This window comes from Phallusia mammillata, chromosome 2 (genome assembly GCF_965637545.1).
Source record: "Phallusia mammillata chromosome 2, kaPhaMamm4.hap1.1, whole genome shotgun sequence".
Classification (NCBI taxonomy): Eukaryota; Metazoa; Chordata; class Ascidiacea; order Phlebobranchia; family Ascidiidae; genus Phallusia; species Phallusia mammillata.
This window is the reverse complement of record NC_137253.1, coordinates 14,362,309-14,387,481: the sequence shown is the minus strand read 5'-3', so window position 1 is coordinate 14,387,481 and position 25,173 is coordinate 14,362,309. Positions and strand designations below refer to the sequence as shown.

Sequence of the window (25,173 nt, the reverse complement as noted above, 5' to 3'; positions counted from 1 at the left end):
CTACATGGCACATAAAGTAATGGAAGACACAATTGGTGGGATCATGGCCAAACGCGCGAGCTTCGATTGAGCTTATGGAACGTTCTCACTAACTAGGACACTTCATATCACTTCATCACTTCTGAAAGAGTACTAGGGGTATACAATCGCAATATCTTAGAGAAGTTTAAGTGGATATAGTGTCTATCTTTGAAACAATATATTGTTAGACAGCGCAAAGGTTGCATGTTTTAGCAGAACTGATTAGATTACCAGAAAACACAATTAAAAACACTTATTTAACCAGAAAACTTAAAATATTTAGTATACCTGAAATAAATAACAATGGTGTTTCAACATTGTTTGATGATTCATCAATCTGAGTCTGATCTTGCAAGATTTTGCGTCTCAGTGAGCTCCGTTTTCCTAAGTCATTAAAAACGTGTTACGAAAAGTGGGTTCATTTTAGATCACATGCACGACTATGAATGGGTTTTGTTAAGAAATTGTATCTTTATGACTCAATAACTTAAGATGTTTAAAGTTTTACCTTGCACAATTAATGCAATATCCTACAAACAAATATGTGGTAAGCTTTATTATTCAATTTTTAAAGTTTGTTTTTGTAAAATTTACATTTTGCCAAAAAATTGTAACGTTTTGCCAAGAATATAAAAATACGTTCTTTTGTTGTTATTAATTCGGGGAATTTACCTCCCGTACAACCGGCGTGACGTAAAATCCAGCTGATGCTGTTGCTAAGTTACGAAACTTTTTTCTTTAAAATCTGCAACCTGCATGAAACTCTATCACGATTATTATGAGGCAGATACAGGTAAAACCAAGCATTCGTTGATGAGTTACGTTCATTTAAGTAGCACAGAAACTTTGTCTGTTATGCTGTAATGCAAGGTTCTTCATAGCACCTGGCATTGACGAAAAAGTTGAATTAAAGATCTCGCTAAGGTGTACTTGATTATTAGATACTCCTGTGAAAATGTAACTTTTGTTACAAGTGAAGCACTTTTCATGGAATTTGTACACGAACAAGAAAAACTAATAATTATTTTTATGAAGAGAATTTCCAGCTGATAGATTCTATATGTTACAATTTTAAATCTATTTACCATGAATAAAGTGGCACCAAACCCAGAAGTTAAATGATTTAAACACTTGACATATTTTTCCTTTTAGATTGTTTATTTATGTTATATGTAAACAAGTGGTATATATGCAAAAACACCTCTGATAAGAGTTATTTTACAACGAAGCCAAGGTGGGTAAATGATTAAAATCAACGTTACTTTGTATGTGTTCAATTTAAAAGTGTGTTTACATGTATTTAATATTGGCTAGTGTAGTCACACTATGAGACTCCAGGATTAAAATGCCTTGCCTTATTAAATCTGTTTGATGCCATAAATGTGGCTATTATTTTTTTTTTTAATTTAGTAATTTTATTTTCAATTTCCCAATCAATAAAGATTGGCACATAAATTTGTTTAACTTTGTGCTTTTTTGTGTCAAAAGATGTCGGTTGCACTGACAACAACAGCTGCGTCAGAGCCTGAGTTGAGCAATTTGCAAACCGAAAAGACACTTCTAGAACTTTTGGATTTAGCATTGGGTACACCTGAGGTAATTTTGGCATTTTTTTATTGTATGTTAAACACGAATTATTTTTATTTGATTTTTTAAATTCAGATTGGTGCAGTCAACTTTAACATTTTACATACCTTGTTAAACTCCATTTTGCAAAGACTAGATCTTCAAAATGCAGTTACAGAAATTAGCAAAGGTAAGTTCAGTTTGATGTTGTTTTTGTGTACAGGCCATTATAAACTTGTTATACTCTATTAGACCAAGTGCCGGACACAGAAGTTCGGCGATCTAGATCTGTTGAAGACCTAGATAGAAAAGTTTCACTAATGGAAAACAAACTGGAAGTATTAAATTCTCTGCCAAGTAATCATGATCTTATTGAAAGAGCTAGGTATAGAATATAATAAAAACTGATGTAAACAATTTTCTGATACATTTTTCTTTTCTACCCTTTTTAAACAGATCAGGCACCAATATTACTCCGGCAGCAGATGTTTGGCAACATTTGCAAATGCAAAAGAGAGTTGAAACCAATGAAGGTGGAGTAACTAAGGTGTGTTTTATTGTAATATGATAATCAGAGATTATAAAGCAGGTGATAATAATATTTTTACCAGGCATTGTCATTGATCGATGATTTAATGCGAGAACTTCATGATCTTCAAAACAATCAAAACAAAATGAAAAGTGACATGGCGAAATTGTCTGACAAAATTCAAAAGGTATTTTAGTTGACTAATATCTCACTGTGTAAAAACAATTGGCCCAAAAGTCATGAATTATCTTATTGGTGTGTTATCAACAACTTTTGTACAGCAATAAATGAATGTCCTTGATAGCCATTGCTTATATTTGTTTGGGTTGTATTATTGATTTTCATTCATTGATATCAGAGAAAGCCTGGCCCAAATACTTTTTGTGGATGCCCTTTCACTCAACCAACTAGGTTTAATATTGCAGTGACAATAGCTTAGAATGGTCGCCATGTTTGACAACAGACAACACAATAGGACTTTAAATCTTTTGTGTTTGTCTACTGGGCTTTTGTAATACCTTTTAAAGCCCTGTAAAGTATAGGTTTGTGAACAACCATGACGTTTTGTATAACCACAAGGTTGATGTTCTGACATTGTTTTCAACTATAATTAGGGCAAATTAACAAATGGTGTTTTTTTTTCAGTTGAAACCTAATCTATTTTATTACATTACTTAGCTGACAAATTCAGCACACACTTAAAGCAGGACAATTTCTAAATTGGCACATCGCTAATCTGTTTTTTTTTCATCCTAAACCACCCAACCTTCATATTAATAGCAAATGCCATTTAAAGTTATATATGCATGTTTATATGTGGGCATGTGCACCTTGATGGATAACAGTTTCTTGATTTTAACATGTTTACTTGTTCATATTATGTTTCTTTCCGTCGCATAAAAACAATTCTGTTTTGGTAGGCTGGTGATCTTAGCGATATAATGTCGAGACTGGATTCCATGGAGGGCTATGAATCCAGAATAAAAAATCTGGAAAAAGAAGTGGTAATTGATGCTCTTCCATGTATTTACTATACAATATAATATCTTTAAATTATTTTGTTTTAGGAATCGCTTGCATCAAAACTTAATAAATATCCTGATCCCAGTGAGTTTGACAGTTATATCACGTGGCCAGTTTTGGAAGAAGCTTTAAGTCAGCACATGAAAAAAATGGAAGACATACAAAGGCAAAATGTGCCTGAAAAAGTAAGGCAGTGTCTTGTTGAGGCTCTATCTGTGTTTTGTTTTGGCAAACAAGTGTGCAAACAAATCTATACTCATCTACCATGTGTGGCAAAACATAATGGCTTACACTAAAATGCCTAAATAATGTAGTTTACAGTTTTAAAATTGCGGTCGCTCATAAAAGTGGACAAGGTTTTGCCAAAATAAAAATAATGGAAAAGTTTGTGTGTTAAAAGCTATAAAATTTAGGATGTTGATGGCGTAAGTGAAGTAAATGATGTGGAAGAAGATGAAGAAGAAACTGTTGCTAGTCTTACCACAACTCCAGTTCCATCTCGACCGACAAGTTCAAGGTTAAGCTCAGCTAAGGAAAGATTTCCACAGGTAATATATTTAGAAAAAACATATGGGGTTCTCCAAACATAAAAAAACTGTGTTGACAAACCATTGTTGTCATGTTTTTGTTGTGGTTAAAGACAACCTGGATAAAGTTGAATTTTGTTCACACAGGCAACCGAAATGCTTGAACGAATTGGAGCCTTAAATGATCGACATGAAAAACTGGACACTAGAGTTGTAGACTTGGAAGTATAACCAAATTATTTTACACATTGTATTTAAACTTACAAAATAACATTGGGTGTCATTTTTTATCAGGATACTATGCCCACCAAGGCAGACAAAACTGATTTAACTGGGCTGCTTGATCAAGGTTTGTTGTTTCAGTAACTAAATTAAGCAATTCTGTGCTAATCATTAGCATGCTTCGACAGCGGGAAAACAATCAATACCAGATGATTTACTTGACCAACTGGAAAAGCTCAAAGATGCCATTGCTGCGCTAGAACGAGAGCGTGACAGAGTGAGCAAACATTCTTTTGGTTATTTTAAAGCTAACAGATTGATGGATTATTTGCAACCAAAATAGTGGTCGGGGGTAAAGTCAATCCTTTTCGATTTGTTTTCACAAAGATGTCAGCAATTACGTGTTTTGTTGACAAAATAATCATTTAGAAATTTTTGGTTTTAACCACTTTCCGATTTAAAAAAAAATAGTTTTTCAAATTGCCGAGAAGAGTTTATTAGTTACCAAAAAATTAAGCCCTAGAAAATTGCAGTCAAATGCAAACAATGAAGCAATTTTCGTCTAATCAGATGTAGACATTATGCGTTTATGCATTAGAATGATTTTCTGGTCAGGCATCAGAAATGATGAAAATGCAGCAAGACACCATAGATACAATGTTGTCAATGAGAAGCACAACCCCAACCAGAAGTGATGGTGGTGAAAGCTCTGGTTATGAATCATCTGGAGGCACGGGTGTATCAGCCATGGACCTGAGAAAATTGGAGTTAGCCTGTCAAAGACTAGGACAAAAAATGACAACCCATGTGAAGTATGATTTTGTGATTTATCTTGAGAGAGTTGAGCTGTTCGATCAGTTAAAGGGGTTGTACCAGATTATGTACGTGTGGTGCTATTTTGTAGTGAATTTGGGATTAGAACAGACTTTAAACTAATACAAACATGTAGAAAGGTAAGGTTGACAGCTATTTTGTTGGTGGCTGCAGCAGTAAGTTTCCACAAAAACATTTTACAACAGTTTTAAGCTGTAAAAGTTATAATTCAAGTGTTGGTGCTTAGACAACTGGAACAAACAGACAGTGACCTGGACAGCACAAATAAGGAGATAAAAAAATCAGTAGATGAAGTACACTCAAAGCTGACAGACGTAAAGAGGCAGCTCGATTTACTAAAAGACACTCAGAGAGCATTAAGCAAACATGGAGGCCCCACAATGTCACCCAAACCCCCAGGCAAAGACAAGTCTGCAGAATCTGTTGCCATTTCACCTAAGAGGGCTACTGTGAGAAAGAAGGTATAGACACCCAAAGCCTCTTATGCACACATTATTTTACATTTGCCTTAATATTCTTGTTGTTGATTTCTGCTATTAAATATTAACTACAAACTGTTAATGACTAAAGTTATGCTTTGAACTTGGTATTTGTAATTCCATGTGGATGTTTCAGACTGGTATGACTATTATTACAACTTTTTTATTTCTATTTAGGAATCAGATACTATTACCAACATACAAAATGCTTTGCTCAACCTGCAAGCTGAAATGGAAAAGTTACACAGATTAATCAATTCAGCGATAGAGGAGCATGCCAATAAGCAAAAGCATATTGATGTGAGACAACACAGTTGTTTATGACCTTACATTGGAGATGGCCTATTAATCGATTTATTTTTGCTTCAAGGCTTTATATGGATATGTGGAAAAACTGGAAGAGAAAAAAGCGGACAAGGAAAATGTGAAAATGGAAATTGATGTGGTAAATAATTTTTCTCATACATTTAATTATGGGTCCCCTTCCCTGAAGGGGACACATATTGTTTTTGTCCGTATTTTTGTTTCTTTTTTTCTTTCTAACGCGGATTTGTTTCCACGTTTTGGTCAAGAAAGAATGGTTCAAACTTTTTCAAATTTACACACATTATAGATATTGGTCTAAAGATGGTCCATGTGAATTTTGACTCCGTTTGATCCCTCGGTTCACCCACAGCCCCCCAAAACGTGAAATTTTTAAAACGGCTATACTTGCCAAAGTACTTCATTTGGGAGTTATATGCTTTGTTGTTTGGTGCAATATAAGGTATTTCAAAGAATTTTGTATCTTAAAAAAAGATTTACCCATTTTCACCCCTTAAACCCCAAAATATTCGTTTCTGTCTAACGCTGGTTTGTTAAATGTGTTTGGTCAAAAAAGAGTGCTTTAAATGTATTCAAATTTGCACAGATGTTAGTTATTGTTCCGAATTTGATCCTCCTGAAGTTTGACCCCAAACGACCCAGCGGTTCACCCACAGGCCCCCAAAACGAAAAAAATTAAAAACGGCTGTACTGACCCAAGTACATAATCTGAGGGTTTCATGCTTTGTTGGTTGGTGCAATGTAAGCTATTCTAAAGATTTTTGTAACTTTTTACTGGATTCACCCATGTTTACCCCTTAAATCCCAAAATAATAAGTTTTAGGCCAGAAATACAAGCCCCAATGTGCTGAAATGTTAAACAATTGTTTGCAGTAGGTTATTCGTTTAGTATTTAAAAAAATGCCTTAATCGGCCAAATAGTTATTTTAACGGTCCATAACATGTGTACACTGTCAGTCAGATAGAAGTCTCAAATCTCAAGGTAGTAATTCACTTGTTTACGATTAAGGCGGGTGAATACAGCGGGAGTACTCAGAATTCACTCGTTTACGATTAAGACCGGTGAACGCAGTGGGAGTGCTCAGCTTGACGTCCGGACTGACGTTTTACGATACAGTCCTGTTGGTGATTACAAATCAGCTGGTTTTGCGCAGCCATGCTATGTCGTTTTATTAAGTTATCAAGCTCATTTTCAGTTTTGGAAAATTGTGTTTAAAAACTCACCGTGAACGACAATATCAAGGTCAAAGCATGGGTTAGGCTCTAAAAAAGTTTTGATTTTGATTAAAGTCATTATGTTACAAATGTTTTCTTTTTTTGATCCACATATGATTAAAAAAAGCACAATTTTATTAGCTAGTTGAGTTGAGTTGAGTTTATTTCGCCAGTGATAAAAATCTTAGCAGCACAATTGCGCTAAAATATTCACCAAGTCGGAAATAGTTCAGGTTGGCCGGTGGGTTTTTGAGAAATGTTGTTCGCTTTCTTTATACCTGTCCCCCTTATCTCTGTAGAAAGCTGATAAACACCAGCTTGCCACTAAAGTCAACAGATCCGACTTTGATTCAACCACCACCGAGATAACGAAGAATCTTGATGACATGTTGGAAAAGATTCTAGGCCAGGTATTTATGATAACAACCAACTTAAAACTTTAGTGCAAAGACGGAAGCCCAGTTGTACGTTTTTCACGGGCACAGCTGTAAAACATGGTAACCAAATATATTTCTAAATTAGATTTTCAAACTAAATAAAATTAGTAAAGTAATGTGACATCCAATGATCCTTGGAGAGTCTCCAATAAAGACAAATATGTTACTTCGAGGCGCCTGCTATTAAACTTTTAATATTCATGCCTTTGTAACCTTTGCCCAATTATTTTTTTCTGTAAAAAAGTGGTCCATTTTTTATTTCAACTTGCTTGCGGCCTTTTTGTGACCTCTTAACATTTCTGCTTGTCTGTGTTTGCAGAAGAGGTCAAAAATACCAGTAGTAAACTCTTTACGAGGCACTAAAATAGCCACGGTAGATTCCAAATTAATAAATTTAAATGCGGCTGCGGGGCAACAAAGTTTGCAAACCAACTTTATCGGTTGGCAACAATGTCCAGCAGCGACGTGGCGATTTGTTTGGATTTGAGGCTTTAGCAAACAAACCTAGTCGCAAAAACCACGGATATTGACTGTGACTGTCGTCGGGTGTTGTAAGAGCAACGTCCCGTTGTCTTTTGACCGCACCAGAAAGGCTTTTCATCTTCACACATCCCATCACCAATTCAGACATAGCCGACTAGCCCTATGTAAACAGAATTCCACTTTGCAAGCCGTGCCTATACGTGTTTTATGTGTTTATCCAACTTCGGAGGGTCGATGTTAAATCCCTCGACCTTGTTGCCGGGGCAACGTGATCGGCTGCGCGGCGTAACTAAACTTAACTGTTATTGTATGGCAACCGCAATGTATGGTAAAGTGCGTTGACGTTTAACTAGAGCCCGTTACTATCACTCTTCAGTTGTGCAAGGTTGTCTTTGCACTTTTGGAGGGTTTCGTAAGAACACAAGTGTAACGCGTGCTTGCTACATTGTAACTTGTGTCAGCTTTGTTTTGGTTGTGTCGAGTTCCATCGCATTTGGACAAAAAATACTGAGCCGGTGAAATAGGATCCCCCCGTTGCGTAATTTTATCATGTTTCGTGCTATGTTAAGGAAACAGAATGGCAGCAGGCGGTCAAAAAACTTTCGTCCGACGTCGACGGAAAATTGGATCGAATGGAGCTTGAAGCTTTGAAGCAACATCTGGAAAACCGGTTGGTCCTGACATTCATGTTTTATATTTATGGGTATACCGCAGGATAACCCTTGGTTTTCAAAGCGTTGGTGGAGTGATGTAGCAAAATAGAAACCCGTACATGATGCCTACGGCACACATTTTATCTATCTATTTAACCTGTACTGTTCAAGTGTTAAACCAAACATTATTGCAACCCATTTAAAATTAAAATGTTCGGATACGCACAACGCTGCTACATTTACAGTAAAAATGTCCTCTATTGCCTTGCATTTGGCAAAAACAGTAACTTTGTAAAGTTTACTAGAGAACACCAACATACAACAACATAAGCCCAGTCAGAATCTGAAATTGCGGCAATTACAGTTCCAACGATTAGATTACATGCAAATCCTGATGTGTTAGCATGTGATGTGACACCTATGTATGATTACAGACTGAAAGCAATGCGCAAGCTTCTGGAGCAACGCCCGCAGAAGGAAGGATACGCTGAAGGGGACGAGGCGGCTGGATTCCGCAAGCAGCTGATGCAGAGTTATCATTGCATCTCGTGTGACCGACCCGTTGACCTGGCTCCAGTCGGGTTAGTGTTAAAGCCCCGCATGCCGTGTTTGGCCTGTTTACTTAGGCGATTTAAGCATGTCCGCTAGCGCTGTAAAAAATCCTTTCCATCACCAAAACATGTTGGAGAGGTATTTCCTGTAAACGACCATAACCTTTTATAGTCGTAAACCATACATGTTGCTCGTATCTCGCTTATGCAAGCTAACTGGCAACAACCGTTGGTATTTACTGCAGAAACAAAAAGCACAAAAGAAACAAAAGCTTTTTAAAATATGGACGTGACTGTTTGTAATCAATTTAGATTGGCTTCAAAATGATTTTAAACTAAAATGATTCAATAGGGGGTAAAATAAAGTAACCAGACGGGTCAAAATCGTAACCAAAACTTTCCTTGTGTGTTTTATTCTTACTTTTACATGCATCAGGCAGAGGTTGTTACTTGGTTGCATCTTTAATTGCGGTTCAAAAGGTTACTTCCGTTGACCGCTTATACACCGTACTGTATTGTCCTACAACTGGGATACAGAATTTCCCCCTTTAAATTTGACAACGTATTTTATGAACCGACAGGCCCGTCCCATCCATTCCTGCCACCGCCGGTTTACCAGCCACTAAATCGGTCCGTCCTTACACTTCGTTTGAACTCGATCAAATTCGGCAGCAAGCCAGGGGGTAAGTGCTACTTCGCGTTGTCTGTTTGTTTTCGTGTATTCCTGCCTGTTTGTTGCGGCGTTTTCCCAGTCTCAATACACCTCCCTTGATTTAATATGTCACGACAATTTGTGTGCTAAAATAGCTTACTGTGTGTATGTCGTATTTTAGAATTTCGTGAAACTTGTGGTGTATAATTTAAAGTTATCTTTGGCTGTCGTTCACGATTGATATAAATTCTTCATTATTGTCACTGCAATGCATATTTATCTGTTTTATATGTAAATTAGCATGTTTATATTTGTAAATTAGTGTCTAGTTATGTTTTCGTCTTTATACTTGAATCTATTTCTTTCAGTTTTATTGAACTCTTATTAATAATGACATTTACCTAAGAAGTATTTTCAAGTGGCCTACACCGAAAATCAATGCAAAAGTTGCAAAAGTTTTTTGCAATTAAAGGACCAGACAGGAAAAAAGTTTATATTTAGGGCATTAAGAAGCACTGAGATACCCAGGTTTAACACAGCGTAACAGAGTGAATGTCAAAAGTAGCTGAAGTAGCATGAAATATTGCTCAAAAAGCACAGTTTCATTTTTTCTTTGGTCATATTAGCATGTTGATTGGGAAGAATGCAGCAAATTTCAAGGCTGCGTTGGAAGAGAGAGAACTGACGAGACTCAGAAAGTTAGATGAGATGGCATTCAAAGCGCATTATCCACAAGGAGTTTATCAGCCGTCAATTCCAGGGTAAAGTTGTATATAGGAGCTAGTAAAAATCCAAAGCGCTAATGAAAGGACTTAAGTTGTAAATTGGGTTTCTGGTGAGCATTTACAGTCAATTACATGAAAATATTTTTTTGAAGACACCCCAACAAGTTTCGGTAATTTATATTTGAATTTAAGCGTCTGTTTTTATTGGGTTTCACGTAACGTTTATTAAATAATACTTTTTTAAGCTCACATAGAAATTCGATTTGTGCGTGTAGCCTAAAGGAGATCAGGTTTTTCATGCAAACATGTTGTGCAGTTTAGTTCAGTACATTTCAGACCGTGATTTGTGCATATATTAGCATAATCCTGCAGTCATGAGTCATACATCACAACTCGAAAACTACTTTTACGAGCTAACTTGTATGCAAATGAAGAAGCCTTGAGCTATAGCGAGGATATGTAAAGGCAAAACGTTGTTGTAATAGTGATAAATTTGTGACAGACTTGCACTGACATGGATAAATTTATTTGCCTATATTGGGTTTTGGGGCCAGTTATTTACAGTTTCAATCAAGTCAACGTTGGGACATTCTTTTTTGCCACTTTTAGCAATATGGGTGCGCCCGACCAAACACGTCGACCAGCAAAAAATTTTAATGAAAAAATTCCCGGCGGCATACTTTACCTTTAGTACAAACATCCACTTTTTGATTTCCAATACCGACACACAGACCTTTGTCTTGCATTCCTTGTTATCTTTTCCCTTCTATGTAATAGGTCTCGGTATCCACCCAAACCTCTCCCGCCTCTGCCCGCTGATAAGTTGCGTTGGCTCAGGTAAAGTAACCGCGGCATGTGGTCACCGGTTTCCTTGCATGATGCTGTGGTGTGTCCCTGCATGAACATGAGCATGGCGCATTCACACCTAATTGACACGTGTGCACGACGCAATCACGCGCTTGGGTTCGAACACTGTTTTAATGCTCGCTGTTTTTGTGTTTCTTCGCTTATGTGGGTTGGGTTAATGTTGCTACTTTTCACCTTTGTGTGAAGCTTTTTAAATGCTGCTGCCTGTGACATGACTGCTAAAAATCTAAGTCCAGACATTCTTGTTTTTTTTGTGTCGAAGCAACAAGAAATATTACGCTTTTTATTCCCGTTCTCGTAAAAATGTCTTAAAAGGCAAAGGATTTTTTGAAACGGGCTTTTAAGACAAACATAACTGTCCAAAATCAAATGAGATCGTGTTGACATCTTTTAGACTTCTTTTGACGAATTTTTCATTAACTTGGCCGCGGTTCCACTAAAAAAGAAATATGTTTTTCTAAAAACACTAAGCCCGGTTCACTTTATAATTGTCATGAGAATGATAAATATATTGGTACACGTAAAGGGGACAGGTGTGTAAATCGGGTATGTAATGAAGCCCTATTAAAATACGAATTATGGCATGAGTAATTGCCTGGTGTTTGAAGAATAATGGATTCGGCTTTCAGCGACTGTCATTATCACTACCTTTATTCCATACATGTCATCCATTTCCTATGACATTTTTGCACCGAAACTTTGGGTTATTACTGCCCCTATACGACAACAGAATCCAACTGTACCTTCTGCAAATATTTAACAATTCTAACTGGACGGTTGCTAACAATAGTTGGATAGCCCTATAGTTTCTACGATAAAATGCCAGGAAACGCCCTGTTGACTGTGAAGGGGTAAAGTTTTAAACATTATCTGCTGTTAAGTGAAAGTGCTCGTATTTGCGATCTGAAGCAATTACTTTGAAATGTAAGACACTGACATGTTTTGCACATTTTCGCACGACAACATTTTAATTGTGCCTTCATTAAAGTGATGAACATTTTGCTAACAATTTCAATTGCAACAAACGAACCCATCGAGAAGCATGTGAGGGTGGCTAACCCGCGTCAAACCAAATTTAATGCTATTCCTGTTTGTCAGAGATGAGAGCGAAGGGGTCGACAACATAATTCCGTCCGGACGAGCCTGCGGAGGAAATTACACGCTGACTTATCCACACAGAAGATACACAAGGCTAACACATCTCAGGTGACCTTGTAAATTCGAAGTTTTATTGCATTAGTGTTAAAACATAAGTTTAGTTATTTTTAGTTATCGTGTGACTTACTCTCAAGTAAACCAGAGGTTCTCAGTATTTTTTCTCGTTGCAAAACCGGACGATAAAAATTACCTCTAGGTTTCAACACTCTCCCGCCTGCCTATTAAGATTTCGCTTGTTTATGTTCTTCCAAGCATGGTAGGTTTACCAGCCAGCCAATTAAAAGTATGTTTCTTTAAAATCTTCTCTAAAGCGACAGTTTTAATTAGATTTTTCACTCTTTTCGTCATGTCAAGTATTTCTTAAGTCGTCGCATTAAATTGTAGTGTTCTTTTCTCTGATACCTAAGATGTAAAAACAACATATATTTTATACAATTGAAATAAAATAAGTTTGTCAAATTTTCCAATCATAGCCTGTTTGATCAAGTGCCTTCGTCCGTCCAGAAAATTTAGTAAAGGTTTCGGAAATGATTTTTCGCGAGATCCTAAAAAACAATGTACTTTAGGGTCTATAGTTTCAATTGGTGAAGCACAATATGCTGTTCCTTTTGCGTCTCATTTAGATTTTTGTGGGTTTTTTACACCGTACAAAAACGCATAAACTGAATGTGACATTTTTAGTGAACTTTGGCAAGACGAGGAATCAGTGTTAGAGGTAGCGAGGGAAGAAGTGGAACTTCAAGGTCACGACGGTCACATCTACAAAGGTCGTCTGCCAACCATTCCCCTGCCACTTCAGGTCAGTCGTGTTTCTATTTTAGCTGATCGTCCCTGGGGACTGATTGACTTTTTCACTCACTTTACTCGCACATCACTGCTATATTTTGTAGCTTGAGTCATGAAACATCACTATTATAGGGTCGCCCTGAGATGCTAAGTGGTGTGTAATCCAGACTTATAAAGGCTATGATATATTCTATATCCAAGAAAGTTCATACTTTTTGAAGGGTACCATAGTTTTTTCTTAATCAACGATTTTTAGATGGTTTGATGTCATCAAACCACTAAAAGGCGATTTTAATTTGCTTTCACTTGAGATTTTCAACGCCTTTGTTTGTTTTTTCGACTTTTTCGTTTTTTTTTTCGATTCTGTGAGATGTTAAGTTGTACTTTCAAAACCTTCGCGTATGTTGTGAATCCAAATATTCCTGCCACATACCTATTGTGGTACCTGTACTGTATTATACACGGTACTATAAGAAGACAATACAGGTTCCTTGCAAAACCGACACTTTCAGTAGTTAAAGGCAACCAAACAACTACGTTTTTTTTCAAATTCATACTCTTTGCGAAACCAATGCCCAATATACGCGAAACTGTTGACAAGCATGTTAAAAAATAAAATAGACAAATTTACAGAAATGCAAATATTGCTTATTAAATCCACAACAATTATTTGATTTATTTACGGGTAATATCACACCCCTCTTAAGCTTGTAACTATGTACAAATCTAGCATGCCGATGTGTTTTATCTCTTTTTTAGAGTCGCAAGTCAATGCCCCAAGTTGTAAATGACAGTGGGTATGGGGGAGTGGGACCCCAATCGGGTATTTCCCCGCGTCCCAGCTCGGCCCGTTTGGGAGGAAGGCCGTCGTCGAGCGGACGTCGCCCCGCATCTTCCGGGGGAGACCGACCGAGAACTGCCGGAGCATCTCCCCCTAATCTGTCTCTAGAAAGTAAGTGCTGCAGAGAATTAGGTTTTTACGTGTTTTGTAGCCTAAAGGTGAGACAAAAATCCACGCAGCGTCGGACCATGTAAAAATCGCATGTCAGTGTTTTGAATATTTTTTGTTGAAATAAGATGAGTTGAGTTTATTTAGTTTGGTAAAAGAAATCTAAAACATTCACCAAGCCGGAAATGACTGAATAACGTTAAAACCTTATAGAGCGCAAACCAGTGGCTGGCACAATATTTGGATAATGGCTGAACGCGCTGCAGCAACACCTGAATTATTACTTTACATTCTACACTATTGATATTTATGTGCTATTGTCGACCTGGGCATGTGGTTAACACCTTATGAGGTAAAGTAGGTCAACAATTCAAAAAAAAAATATGTGCACAATGGATGATTTGCATTTAGGGGAAACTCTGCAAAATTTTCACCGATTGACCTGGCGGCCGGCTTCTATAGGATCCCCAGTTATAGGTCACATCCGTATTTTTCTAATGCGCAATCCAACAATGTTGGGCTTCTCGACCTGTAGCGTCGCTTCTGAATATTTTGTGGACTTCGCTCATGCAACACATTAAATTACAGTTGTAGGAAATACGGCTTCGTATTTGGTAAAAAGCCAGGTGTTAAGTGAAATAAGAGTTTAAGTAATGATTACCGGACAATTATTGACTTTTTGTCAATATTTGACACCGAAAATCGCTATTGATATCTTAAGAATCCATCTGTACAGAGTTTATGTCCTTGATCCAAACAAAATGTGTTCTCTGTCCGAGCCTTTCTGGGCATTGAAGTGCTGTACTATGTATGTCCCTCAGTTTTCTATAGACACACGAGGTTGGTATTTTCATGTCGCATCGTGGTTTCCTGCCCACATACACATGTTTTTTATTGAATACTGAACGAGTCGCTTAACATATACTTGATTCCGACTTACACGACCCTTAAATCGGCGTTACAGACAGAGACCCGCATAAACGGCTGTGGGGCAGGTTATGCATACGACAGTCGTCCAAACAAACTTAAATTAAACAAATATTGCAAACAAGACCTTAAGGCCGTAGACACAATGATGTTTTATAAACCGACTTTTCGTTTACAGATTCACACAGCCGAATGTCCGCTACAACCAGCGTCGAATAACTGTCTCCGTCCCTAACAACGTCTCAACTGTCCGTCCACCTAATGTCACTGTCTTTTGTGTCCTTTTGTCACGAATCCGCATGTGTGTTTAAACATAAACAGCTAGTTCAGTAGTGTCTTCGTGTTCGTGTGTTCGTGTAGCAGTACTTGTCCAAAAGCCATGTTCTCGCATTGCGCAACGTTGAACCTTTTCGCGTAAAAAATGCACTGTCCGCTAAATGAACTGTGTCGCCGTCGTACCTTTCTTCGAACTACCCAGTGTCCAGCTTATGCACGCCGTCCGTCCTTATCATTTCACTGCAGTGCCCGTAGCCACGCAAATCTTCCACTGTCAAGGCCAGAACACTGTACAAAAAGACTCACAGATTGTTGTGCTTGTTATATACATAGTAACCTTTACATATAGAGACGTATGTATACATATATATTTTGCTTATTTTTCTACTTTAGTCATGTTTTTGTTTTCGCTCATCGGACGATTGATCTATTTGCCGACGCGTACACATTGCGTAGTTAGAATAACTCGTTAATTGGACCAACAATTTCACTAATGACAATGCTTTGCTTTTAATGTAGAGGTCGAGATTTACCTTTGTGAAAAGCAAAAAACAGCTATTGCATTTGCGTTTATGTCTGGTGTAAACTCAACGAACAAAACATAAAAAAAACATTGGTTGTGTAGTTTTTTTGACGTTGAGTTCTCCATCGTTATAACATCTATAGCCCTTATGTTTCGCATTTGTTTCCTCATAAGTGTTCAATATAATTTTTTATACTGGTTAATAAATACGGTTGTATTTCTGTTTACTAGTGTTGCTGGGGACAATTCTACTGTCAGTATTGATGTAATTATTTCCGCCTTGTCAAGCACTGGCCTCTTCATCGCTAATGCTTAGATCAGCATAGAAAAAATCGTCACGGTACAGTAAATATTTTAAGGTTACTCGCTCTGTGTGCGTGGATCAAACCCGCACTTTGCGTGACTGACTAAAGGGCGCCTACCAAAGTTACAAATTAAGAACTGGATTGCAGGTCTGTAAGGGAGAAGCTGGGCGTTGTGTTCTGCCAGCGTGAGTGATTACGTATTTGACAGAACACGCGGTTTTGCTTGGCACTTCACAAAGGCTAGAGGCTAGTACGGTGCTGACACAGTCGCTTAACGCTTTTGTTGTGCAGGGCAGTCCCGGTTTTGTCTCGCTTCGCTAAGTCGACAACGTATGAAGTAGGCTGCAGAGTGAATGGAATCATTGCTGAGGGTGTTCTGGGAAAGATAGGGTCGGGAAACAGGGTAGTAAATCACCAGAAAAGATTATTTCCCCGCTCGACGACGCCGCTCTTCTCGCTCTATCCGCACAGAGACAGACTACGCAGTGAAATACAACGGAATGCTTAGATACAGTTGTCAAGCAAGTACAACACGAAAGTTAACAAGCAATGGCGTTCCGCCAGCCAACCTACGAAGAGTTCATGCACAACGTGTCACGCGTGTTTTTAGATGAATTTCGAAAGCTGGATGGCCCCCGGGCTGTGCTGAATCTGTGGTCTGACACATTGCGGTTGAATTACAACAGCCTCGATCTGTTGATTGTCGCAATACTTGTTGTACTATGGACTTTATTCAGAACATGCATTACTGCCAAATTCAAGGTGGGTTTGACGAAAAGGCCTCAATTAAGTCACTTTCCCCGTCTTTGGGGTTTAACTTGTTTACGTTAGTTATGATTAAAATCAAAACGACCTTGCGATTACAGCCAAAAAGCGAAAATGGATCAATAACGTCTATAAGAAGGGCGGTTTGGGTCCGTTTACAAGTATAAGGTTGCCTAACGGCCAAGGGTTTGTATCAGTGTAAAATTGGCCGGCTTTTGTTGTAATATCTAATGCAAACCACTTACATCAACGCTCATATCTGTCACGCATTTGTGCCATCTAAATATAAGCTTGAACGTAAAAAGCTTCCAGGTGTTAAAATATCTGCATCTGTTTTGCTCTTTACAGGCGTTTGCGAAGTTTTCTGGCCTTGCAAAGAGGGAAACGGCAAAAGCACCCGAATGCATGTGGAAGCTATTGATTTCCATTATATTCTGGACTTCCACAGCAACTCTGGTGCTGGGAAAGTACGATTTATTTACAGATCCCTCAAACTGTGTCAGAGGTACGGATTTTATTCATCCAAACTTGGCGATCAGTCCCTATAGAGATATACAATTAAAATTTACCAACACAAGGGATTTGAATAATTGACATGAGTTTTAGTTAATAAATAGATCTGGTATGTGGTAATCTCAACAAACTGGAGTGTCATAGCCGGGTTGTACGAACCTGATAGATGCATTTTATGTCACCAGCTGCACTGATGAGGCCTCAATAGATCGAAACAGTCTGCATTGTCCGCAGTTTTTCCTTATCGTTCGGTGTGACCTATCTTTCGACATCGCACCCAACTGTGAGATAATGACCATTGTACATCAGCAGAACCTATTAACACCTTCAACATTTTACCACCATAACACCATATGTTTTCTCCCGTGCGTTAATTTCCTGTTTAACAATGCGGTTGTACAAAATCTGTGATTGTACGGTTGTACACTGATGTGTGCATCCTTGCCAGCAAATCGTAATCAAATACTAATGTAAGGTATTTATCTTTAATCATAATTAACACGCTAATGCAAAGCACCATACTAGATGTATCCCATTCAGGCATTCAGCGATCTTTGTAGGTAGAACGTGTTTATCCGCGTAAGACAGTGGTTCTCAAAGTATGGGTCGCGACCCAAACATGGGTCGCGCAGGGTCAAAAAATGGGTCGCGCCATAGTGGTTCAATTCTGCCCAAACGAGTTTACTTAATGTAGTAGTAGTAAAGCCCCTAACTCGACCACGTTGTACAGTAAAATCAACTAATCATTGGAACATACTAACAATAGCCTTCCAATTGTACTGTTACGCACATGGCGATTGTTACGTCATAGCACGGGGAATAAAAGTTAATCATACGAAACTGGACAAGGAGTTGTAACAATTAGCGTTTGAGGGTGAGTAAGTATTCGGACAAGGAAACATTTTTAGATTTGGGATTCACTTATATCAATGATCATGGTGCTGCAAAGCCACAATGTGTGTTGTGTTATGTAGTATTGTCGAATCGAACTCGTTAAACCTGCAGCCATTTTGACATGGGCAGACTCCTATGCGGCGACGACGTGGCCTCGGAATTAGTACATTTTTTGATGTTTGAGGCTTGGGTCGTGAGATGTTCATAAAACTCAGATTTGGGTCGCGGTCAAAAAAGTTTGAGAACCACTGGCGTAAGAGGTGAAGAAATTTGTGTTTTGCGCTCCATGTTGTAACCCATTACGTTATGCGCTCTATGTTGTTAGACAACCAGGGTTGGAAGTCGGGTCCAGTTTACTACTGGCTTACATTTCAATCATACGGACTTGATTCGGTCCTATATTCACACACGACCCATTTTATGTCAAACGTTATTGGTAAATCTAACTTTTGAGGGGGCTTTCTGTTTAAAAAATTGGGTTTATAGGTTTGGTTTGAGGCTTGTCTTTTCAGGACAAAAATTTCGGGTCCACTTACAACTCTGTCACAATTTACAGCATTGTTCAAAACCTTACATCAATTCATTATTGTACATTATGCTTCATTTTCTCCTCCATGAACAATTTGTGTTTTTTTTTTGCAGGCTGGCACCCTGACCTTATTATTCCGTTTGACGTTTATTGCGTATACGCACTACAAGTTAGTTTCTACGTGCATTCGATTTATGCGAGTCTTAGTCTTGATGAATGGCGAAGCGACACACCAGTCCTACTTACGCACCACGCGGTATCCATTCTTCTGCTTGCACTTTCTTTTCTTTGCAAGTAAGTTGAATTTTGGGGCTTGAATTTCATGTGATAGTTTGTTAGCCAGTTTTTTAAACAATGCATCAATCACATGGGCCGTTTTAGTCACGTGGCGAAATATAGGTACCATATAGCTGTTTTCAAAGTTATAACAGTTGGCTGCTGACCGCAACACTATCGGGCGCTACGTTTAAAATGAGTTTCCTTAAATTCGTTCGTGAAGTACATAAATCATACCCTTTACCCTGTTTAGTGTCATTTACTGGAAGGGCCCTGAACGATAACGAAACTGTGGATGTGCAACTAAGGTGCTTTTATAACGTCAATTAATATCCCTTGGTGTTGTGAATCTTTTCAGATACTTCCACTTAGGCCTGTTGGTTCTTTTTTGCCATGACCTCAGCGACGTTTTCCTGGAAGCCACAAAGCTGGCGGTTTATTATAAAACTAAAGGAGGTCGGTGGTTCACTGCGGGGGAAATCGTATCTACAGCCGGTTTTATTATGCTGGCTATTACATGGTAAGAATTAAACATACAATCTTTTGGGCTGTCCTGTAATTAGTGACCAACGCGACTTTCAAAGCGTCCGTTCAAGATACAAGTTATGTAAACTTTTGTAAAAGAGCTCACTAATGACATTAAAACGTTTAGTCTCCCTTACCACAGGCTTTAGTGTAGCCATGAGATGGCATAACCTGGTGATTTAAACCAACTTGAATAAAGTCACAACAAATTTGGCTCTCCCAAATCAGGGTTTTGTTCCTTCCACAATTTTGTCGTGGCGTCGCCACCCGCCACTGGTCTTGTTTCTGACAAAATTTATTTTTGTACAAAGACATTTATATAGTTTCGTTCGCTCCTTTGTATATGTTCTTGATTTTAGGTTTGTTTACCGCTTGTACTGGTTTCCACTGAAGGCAATATACGCCTCGACGTACATTGCCGTACAACTGCATCCCGATCTGCCGCCCTTCTCCTTGTTCCTCAATTGCCTCTTGATGATTTTGCTCTTCATGCACGTATATTGGTTTACGGTAAGAAAGGGACGGGCTGATAATGTGGGGCAGGTCTATACACAGAATATTTGGCATACAAAAATCGATAAAACGATTTTCACTGTCGAGTTCTTAGTTTTTCACGGTAGCACACTCTAAGAAAACGAGTTTAACAAAACTGGAGTCATATCTTATGTACGTCATTGCCCAGACGTGTTTGTTTGATAGGTTATGAAAGCAGAAACGTGTAAAAAGTGAACATGCGCTGCGCACACCTTGTTTGAAGTACCAAGATGAAGTGGTACTTAAAATGTGTTTGTGATTTCTTTACAAAGTCATTATAAGCTCACGAGTCAATATCTAAATTGTGGCAGGTATCCGAATAGCTTAAGATAAAATGTAGTCTTAATAGTAATTTTATAACGAAGTTTTTTAACAGCTATATTATCCCGTAATCAAATGCAATGGAGACGAATGTTTTTTAAGCTAATTCATTCGTAGAATAGACGTTCAAGATAAGTTAAAAGAAACAAAAACGTACATAACGGCAAACACACACACACACACACACACACACACACACACACACACACACACACACACACACACACACACACACACACACACACACACACACACACACACACACACACACACACACACACACACACACACACACACACACACACACACACACACACACACACACACACACACACACACACACACACACACACACACACACACACACACACACACACACACACACACACACACACACACACACACACACACACACACACACACACACACACACACACACACACACACACACACACACACACACACACACACACACACACACACACACACACACACACACACACACACACACACACACACACACACACACACACACACACACACACACACACACACACACACACACACACACACACACACACACACACACACACACACACACACACACACACACACACACACACACACACACACACACACACACACACACACACACACACACACACACACACACACACACACACACACACACACACACACACACACACACACACACACACACACACACACACACACACACACACACACACACACACACACACACACACACACACACACACACAAGGGCGATAGGCCTACTGATCCGTGCCAATTTAGGGCACTTTTTTGACATAGGAAAAATACCGTGTAAATTGCGAGGTAAGGTTACCAACTACAGATTTAGAGAAATATGAATATATTTATGGGACACATATTGTTTTTGTCCGTATTTTTTTTTTTTTCTTTTTTTCTTTTTTTCTTTTTTTCTTTTTTTCTTTTTTTCTTTTTTTCTTTTTTCTGTCTAACGCTGGTTTGTAACGCTCGTTTGGTCAAGAAAGAGTGCTTCAAATTTATTCAAATTTGGACATATGTTAGATATTAATCCAAACTTGGTCCACCTGAAGTTTGATCTCAAATTACCCAGCGGTTCACCCACAGGCCCCCGAAACGTAAAATTTTTAACGCTGGTTTGTAACGCTCGTTTAGTAAAGAAAGAGTGCTTCAAATTTATTCAAATTTGGACATGTGTTAGATATTAATCTGAACTTGGTCCACCTGAAGTTTGACCCCGAATGACCCAGAGACACACCCACAGGCCCCCGAAACGTAAATGTGTCTAACGCTCGTTTGGTCAAGAAAGACACTGTAGTCAGAAGTCCCAAGAGAGTACGTTTACGAATAATAGGGCAGAGCGGGAGGGCTCAGCTTGACGTCGGACAGACGTTTTACGAGACGTCGTTTCGGTGATTAGAAATCAGCTGTTTAGCACAGCAATGCTATGTCGTTTTATTAAGTTATCACTCACATTTTCAGTTTTGGCAAAGGTTTCACACATATGACGCGATTTAAACCTAATAAGCGTGCTTCGGTTTCGTGTAATGTCAAGCAAAACTTTTTTAAACAAATTAAATATGAAAAAATAAACTTGACTTTTTTGCAAGATAAAAGTTTTTTAAATGCTCGTTGTCAGGTTGGCCGCTGCATGACCACGGGTTACTTAAGGTCAATTAGTAGGTATTACTAACACAGTCCAGAACTTTCTTTCGCCATAACGTAGCGTTTTTTTTTTAATCAAATACTCAAGGCATGTATAAATTAGGTCAAACGGTGTTGTTGAACACCAAGGACGGCGTGCTATTGAAAACGGTGTCAAAAGGTCAAACAGTCGTTTGGTGTGTGCACCCTATAGGTTACTACAGGTCAATGGTACTCGTTTTGCGAAACAAAGTTAAATGAAAAGTTATGTATACACTTGCAGCAAATCGCTTTTTAATTGTCTGTAACACAACTGTTACAGCTTTCTAGAAAAAATTGTGTTTAAAACCCGACCTTGGACGACAATATCTGGGTCAAAGCAAGAGATTAAATTAAAAGTATTTGTTTCGTTCTTTTTTAATGTTTTTGTAATTATACGACAATAATAGTGCAAAAAAATCCAACAAAATTTTTTTATTGTTGGGTTAATGCTTTCTAAAAATTTGTTCTTAAGAATTTAAAAATCACCGCAACATTTGTTTACCGTAAATCCGCACAAACACGCGTGTGGGGACCCATTAACTTTTGTTTACAAAAACAATCATATGTGTAGATCAAATGATGTGTATAGTTAATTGGTAAATATCGTATAAAATATATAAAATGGATGTATATCAGAAAGCCACCATTCTAGTTTTTAATGCGTTCGTCTATTAACTACTACGGGGCAGTTATATAAACTGTACAACAGAAGTTATAATATAATAAAAGTATAATTTTGCAATTCAGGTCGCATATTCCTGGGCTTAACATACGTTTTCTTTGATGCAGTTGATATTGAGAATTGTATACGATGTAACAACTGGAAAGTCCAGAGAAATAAATGATATTCGTGAGTCTGACGGCAACGAAGTGAAGTCGATGCAAAACGGCAGTAATCATGCATTAATAACAAAGAAGGTAACCCCTTGTTATAAATGAGTCTAAAATCTGTTTTTATGAACAATAGCACCGTGTAACCATTTTCAATATATTGACTTGTAGTTGCTTCCAGATATAGGCCTAACACAAGGTAAAATAACCACAGTGAATTAAACAAACTTGAGCAAGATGGCCTAGTGGTAAAAAGATGTCGGTTTTAATCCCTACTTGGTTTCTTGTTTTTACCCATTCACGAAATTTGAGTACCGTTGCTTCTACTCGATAAAACATCGTACTGACACTTAACCTGTTGGCAATAACTACCGCATAGCGCATAGTACGCTACAGTGGTGTTTCGCGGGGACGTCGGATAGTCTACTGTTAGTATTTCATTCTTCCACCAAAATGTCATATTCGGCAAGTCGTAGTCAAACGACAAACCAAAGTTGCATTGTAACCAGGGAGTCGAACCGGAACTGAACCCGAACCCGCGAACCGGTTTGAGCGGTTAATTTCATTAAACCCGAACCGAACCCGAACCGCTAATTACGATTTTTTAAAAACCCGAACCGGAGTTGAACCCCATATTTTGTTTGGCGTTGGACCCGAACCGGAACCGAACCAGTAAAATATGTAGTCTGTTTTATATTTTGTGATTTTTAAACAGCGCACTGAAGAATACACGACATAACACTTATAGGGCGTGTCAAAACTAACAGTGCACGGGCAAAACTCTTGTGTAGTTCTTATGGAGAAGGCCGGGTAGATGATGGGTAGAATTAAATTTAAACGAATAAAAATTTGAACCGGTTTAAAACCGCAAACCGGTTCGGACCGGATAATTTGCCCAAACCGGAACAAAACCCGAACCCGCAAATATACATTTTTAAAAACCTGAACCGAACCCGAACCCTTAAAAACAAAACCAAGTGAACCCGAACCGAACCTGAACCCATTTGACAAGCGGTTCGACTCCCTGATTGTAACACCACACCAGTCCGTCTCAGAAGTTTTCTACATAAAAGTAATCTTAAGAACTGAGAAATCTAAACCTTTCAAATAAACTACATTTGTTTGCAGAAAACGAAGAAACTTTAAGCTAATTGACTTTCTGAACACCAAGTGGATTGGTACCAAAAACGAAGCACAACGTTCTTTCAAAGATGTCCATTTTAAGAATTTCAAAACGAATTGTTTTATCTGATAAACGAGTTTTTTTTTACACACGTTCATACAACACGGACAATGCTTGGCCAGTTGTTTTACTCTGCCAGTGACGTAAACCGACTAACCTACATTACAAAATAGTGCAACTATTTCCCCCAAAAAAGTTTTTATTGTATGTTTGCTGTTGAACCTAATTTTACTTTACGCCGCAAAGTTAGGTACTTTTTTGTTTGGGTGTCTTTATTTTTCAAAAAAACTTTTGGTGTTGCTGACCGTTGAGACCGGCGTTCATATTACGTTGTTTACCTGTCGCACTAATCTTATTTGAAAACAAACCCTGCAGATCGGTGCCGTTGCGTCAGTATGATTAACACAATTCGTGCGGCCATGTGTTTTGCGGATAAAGAAAACGCAGAAAATCGTTTTGATACTATAGTTTAGATCAGTGGTTCCCAACCTTTTTTTGTCGCGACCCATGGATATGCATTCTTACTATTTGGGTTGTATTTTTGTTTGTAAATCAGGAAAGTTTTTCGAAAATTACTACGCTAGTTTGAAAAATAAAAAACATCAAACAAAAATTATACGTTTTTCCGCCAACTTTAGAGCTGGTTTAAGGCATTATGAGCGAGACAACGCTTAACAGTGATCTCACACAAACAATATGACGTCACAAACAGAATAATTCATTATCACGCTAAATAATTAGGAAATTGTTATTGGGAAACAATTCATAGCCTTGGGAAACAACAAAATAACGCTATGAAACGTAGATGCTCTAATTTTCATAAAAACTGGCGACCCAACAGAATTTACAGGCGACCCAACTTTGGGTCGCGACCCATAGGTTGGGAAACACTGGTTTAGATGATGTCAGGTTTTTAGTGGATGAGTTTCAACTAGTAAAGCTATTTTAAAGTTATATTTATGAGCTAAAACTCTCACTCCGAAGGTGGAAAAAAAGTTGACCACATTTACACTACGCGGCAATACCTTCTCAAGAGTGCTAAATTTAGCAAACC

The 25,173-nt window shown here is 38.2% G+C and overlaps 2 protein-coding genes across 3 annotated transcripts; both read left to right on the top strand.

Moving 5' to 3' along the window:
* The first annotated feature begins 1,181 nt into the window (after nucleotides 1-1,181).
* Nucleotides 1,182-15,949, top strand: LOC145215395 (uncharacterized). Of its 2 annotated transcripts, XM_080084091.1 has the most exons (23): nucleotides 1,182-1,255; nucleotides 1,510-1,617; nucleotides 1,684-1,777; nucleotides 1,840-1,972; nucleotides 2,044-2,134; nucleotides 2,199-2,303; nucleotides 3,037-3,120; nucleotides 3,184-3,324; nucleotides 3,553-3,687; nucleotides 3,814-3,891; nucleotides 3,961-4,015; nucleotides 4,077-4,165; nucleotides 5,379-5,501; nucleotides 5,572-5,646; nucleotides 7,040-7,150; nucleotides 8,230-8,330; nucleotides 8,748-8,894; nucleotides 9,446-9,547; nucleotides 11,019-11,078; nucleotides 12,207-12,314; nucleotides 12,948-13,065; nucleotides 13,812-14,004; nucleotides 15,107-15,949. In XM_080084091.1, exons 2-23 carry the CDS (start codon nucleotides 1,510-1,512, stop codon nucleotides 15,145-15,147), a joined length of 2,292 nt encoding a protein of 763 aa, XP_079940217.1. In that variant the 5' UTR covers nucleotides 1,182-1,255; the 3' UTR covers nucleotides 15,148-15,949. The 2 variants fall into 2 exon arrangements, with proteins under 2 accessions (XP_079940217.1, XP_079940218.1); XM_080084092.1 differs by lacking the exon at nucleotides 11,019-11,078.
* Nucleotides 15,950-16,121: 172 nt separating this feature from the next.
* LOC145215396 (ceramide synthase 1-like) lies at nucleotides 16,122-24,500 on the top strand. Its single transcript, XM_080084093.1, has 7 exons — nucleotides 16,122-16,794; nucleotides 17,146-17,302; nucleotides 18,847-19,027; nucleotides 19,368-19,529; nucleotides 19,894-20,044; nucleotides 22,895-23,023; nucleotides 24,065-24,500. Exons 1-7 carry the CDS (start codon nucleotides 16,582-16,584, stop codon nucleotides 24,080-24,082), a joined length of 1,011 nt encoding a protein of 336 aa, XP_079940219.1. The 5' UTR covers nucleotides 16,122-16,581; the 3' UTR covers nucleotides 24,083-24,500.
* Nucleotides 24,501-25,173: the final 673 nt, after the last annotated feature.

Coding starts and splice junctions, on each gene's coding strand:
- LOC145215396 (XM_080084093.1), top strand. CDS start 16,582: ATGGCGTTCCGCCAGCCAACCTACGAAGAGTTCATGCACAACGTGTCA. Junction 16,795..17,145: donor GCATTACTGCCAAATTCAAG/GTGGGTTTGACG, acceptor TGCTCTTTACAG/GCGTTTGCGAAGTTTTCTGG. Junction 17,303..18,846: donor TCCCTCAAACTGTGTCAGAG/GTACGGATTTTA, acceptor TTTTTTTTGCAG/GCTGGCACCCTGACCTTATT.
- LOC145215395 (XM_080084091.1), top strand. CDS start 1,510: ATGTCGGTTGCACTGACAACAACAGCTGCGTCAGAGCCTGAGTTGAGC. Junction 3,121..3,183: donor AAAATCTGGAAAAAGAAGTG/GTAATTGATGCT, acceptor ATTTTGTTTTAG/GAATCGCTTGCATCAAAACT. Junction 13,066..13,811: donor CCATTCCCCTGCCACTTCAG/GTCAGTCGTGTT, acceptor TCTCTTTTTTAG/AGTCGCAAGTCAATGCCCCA.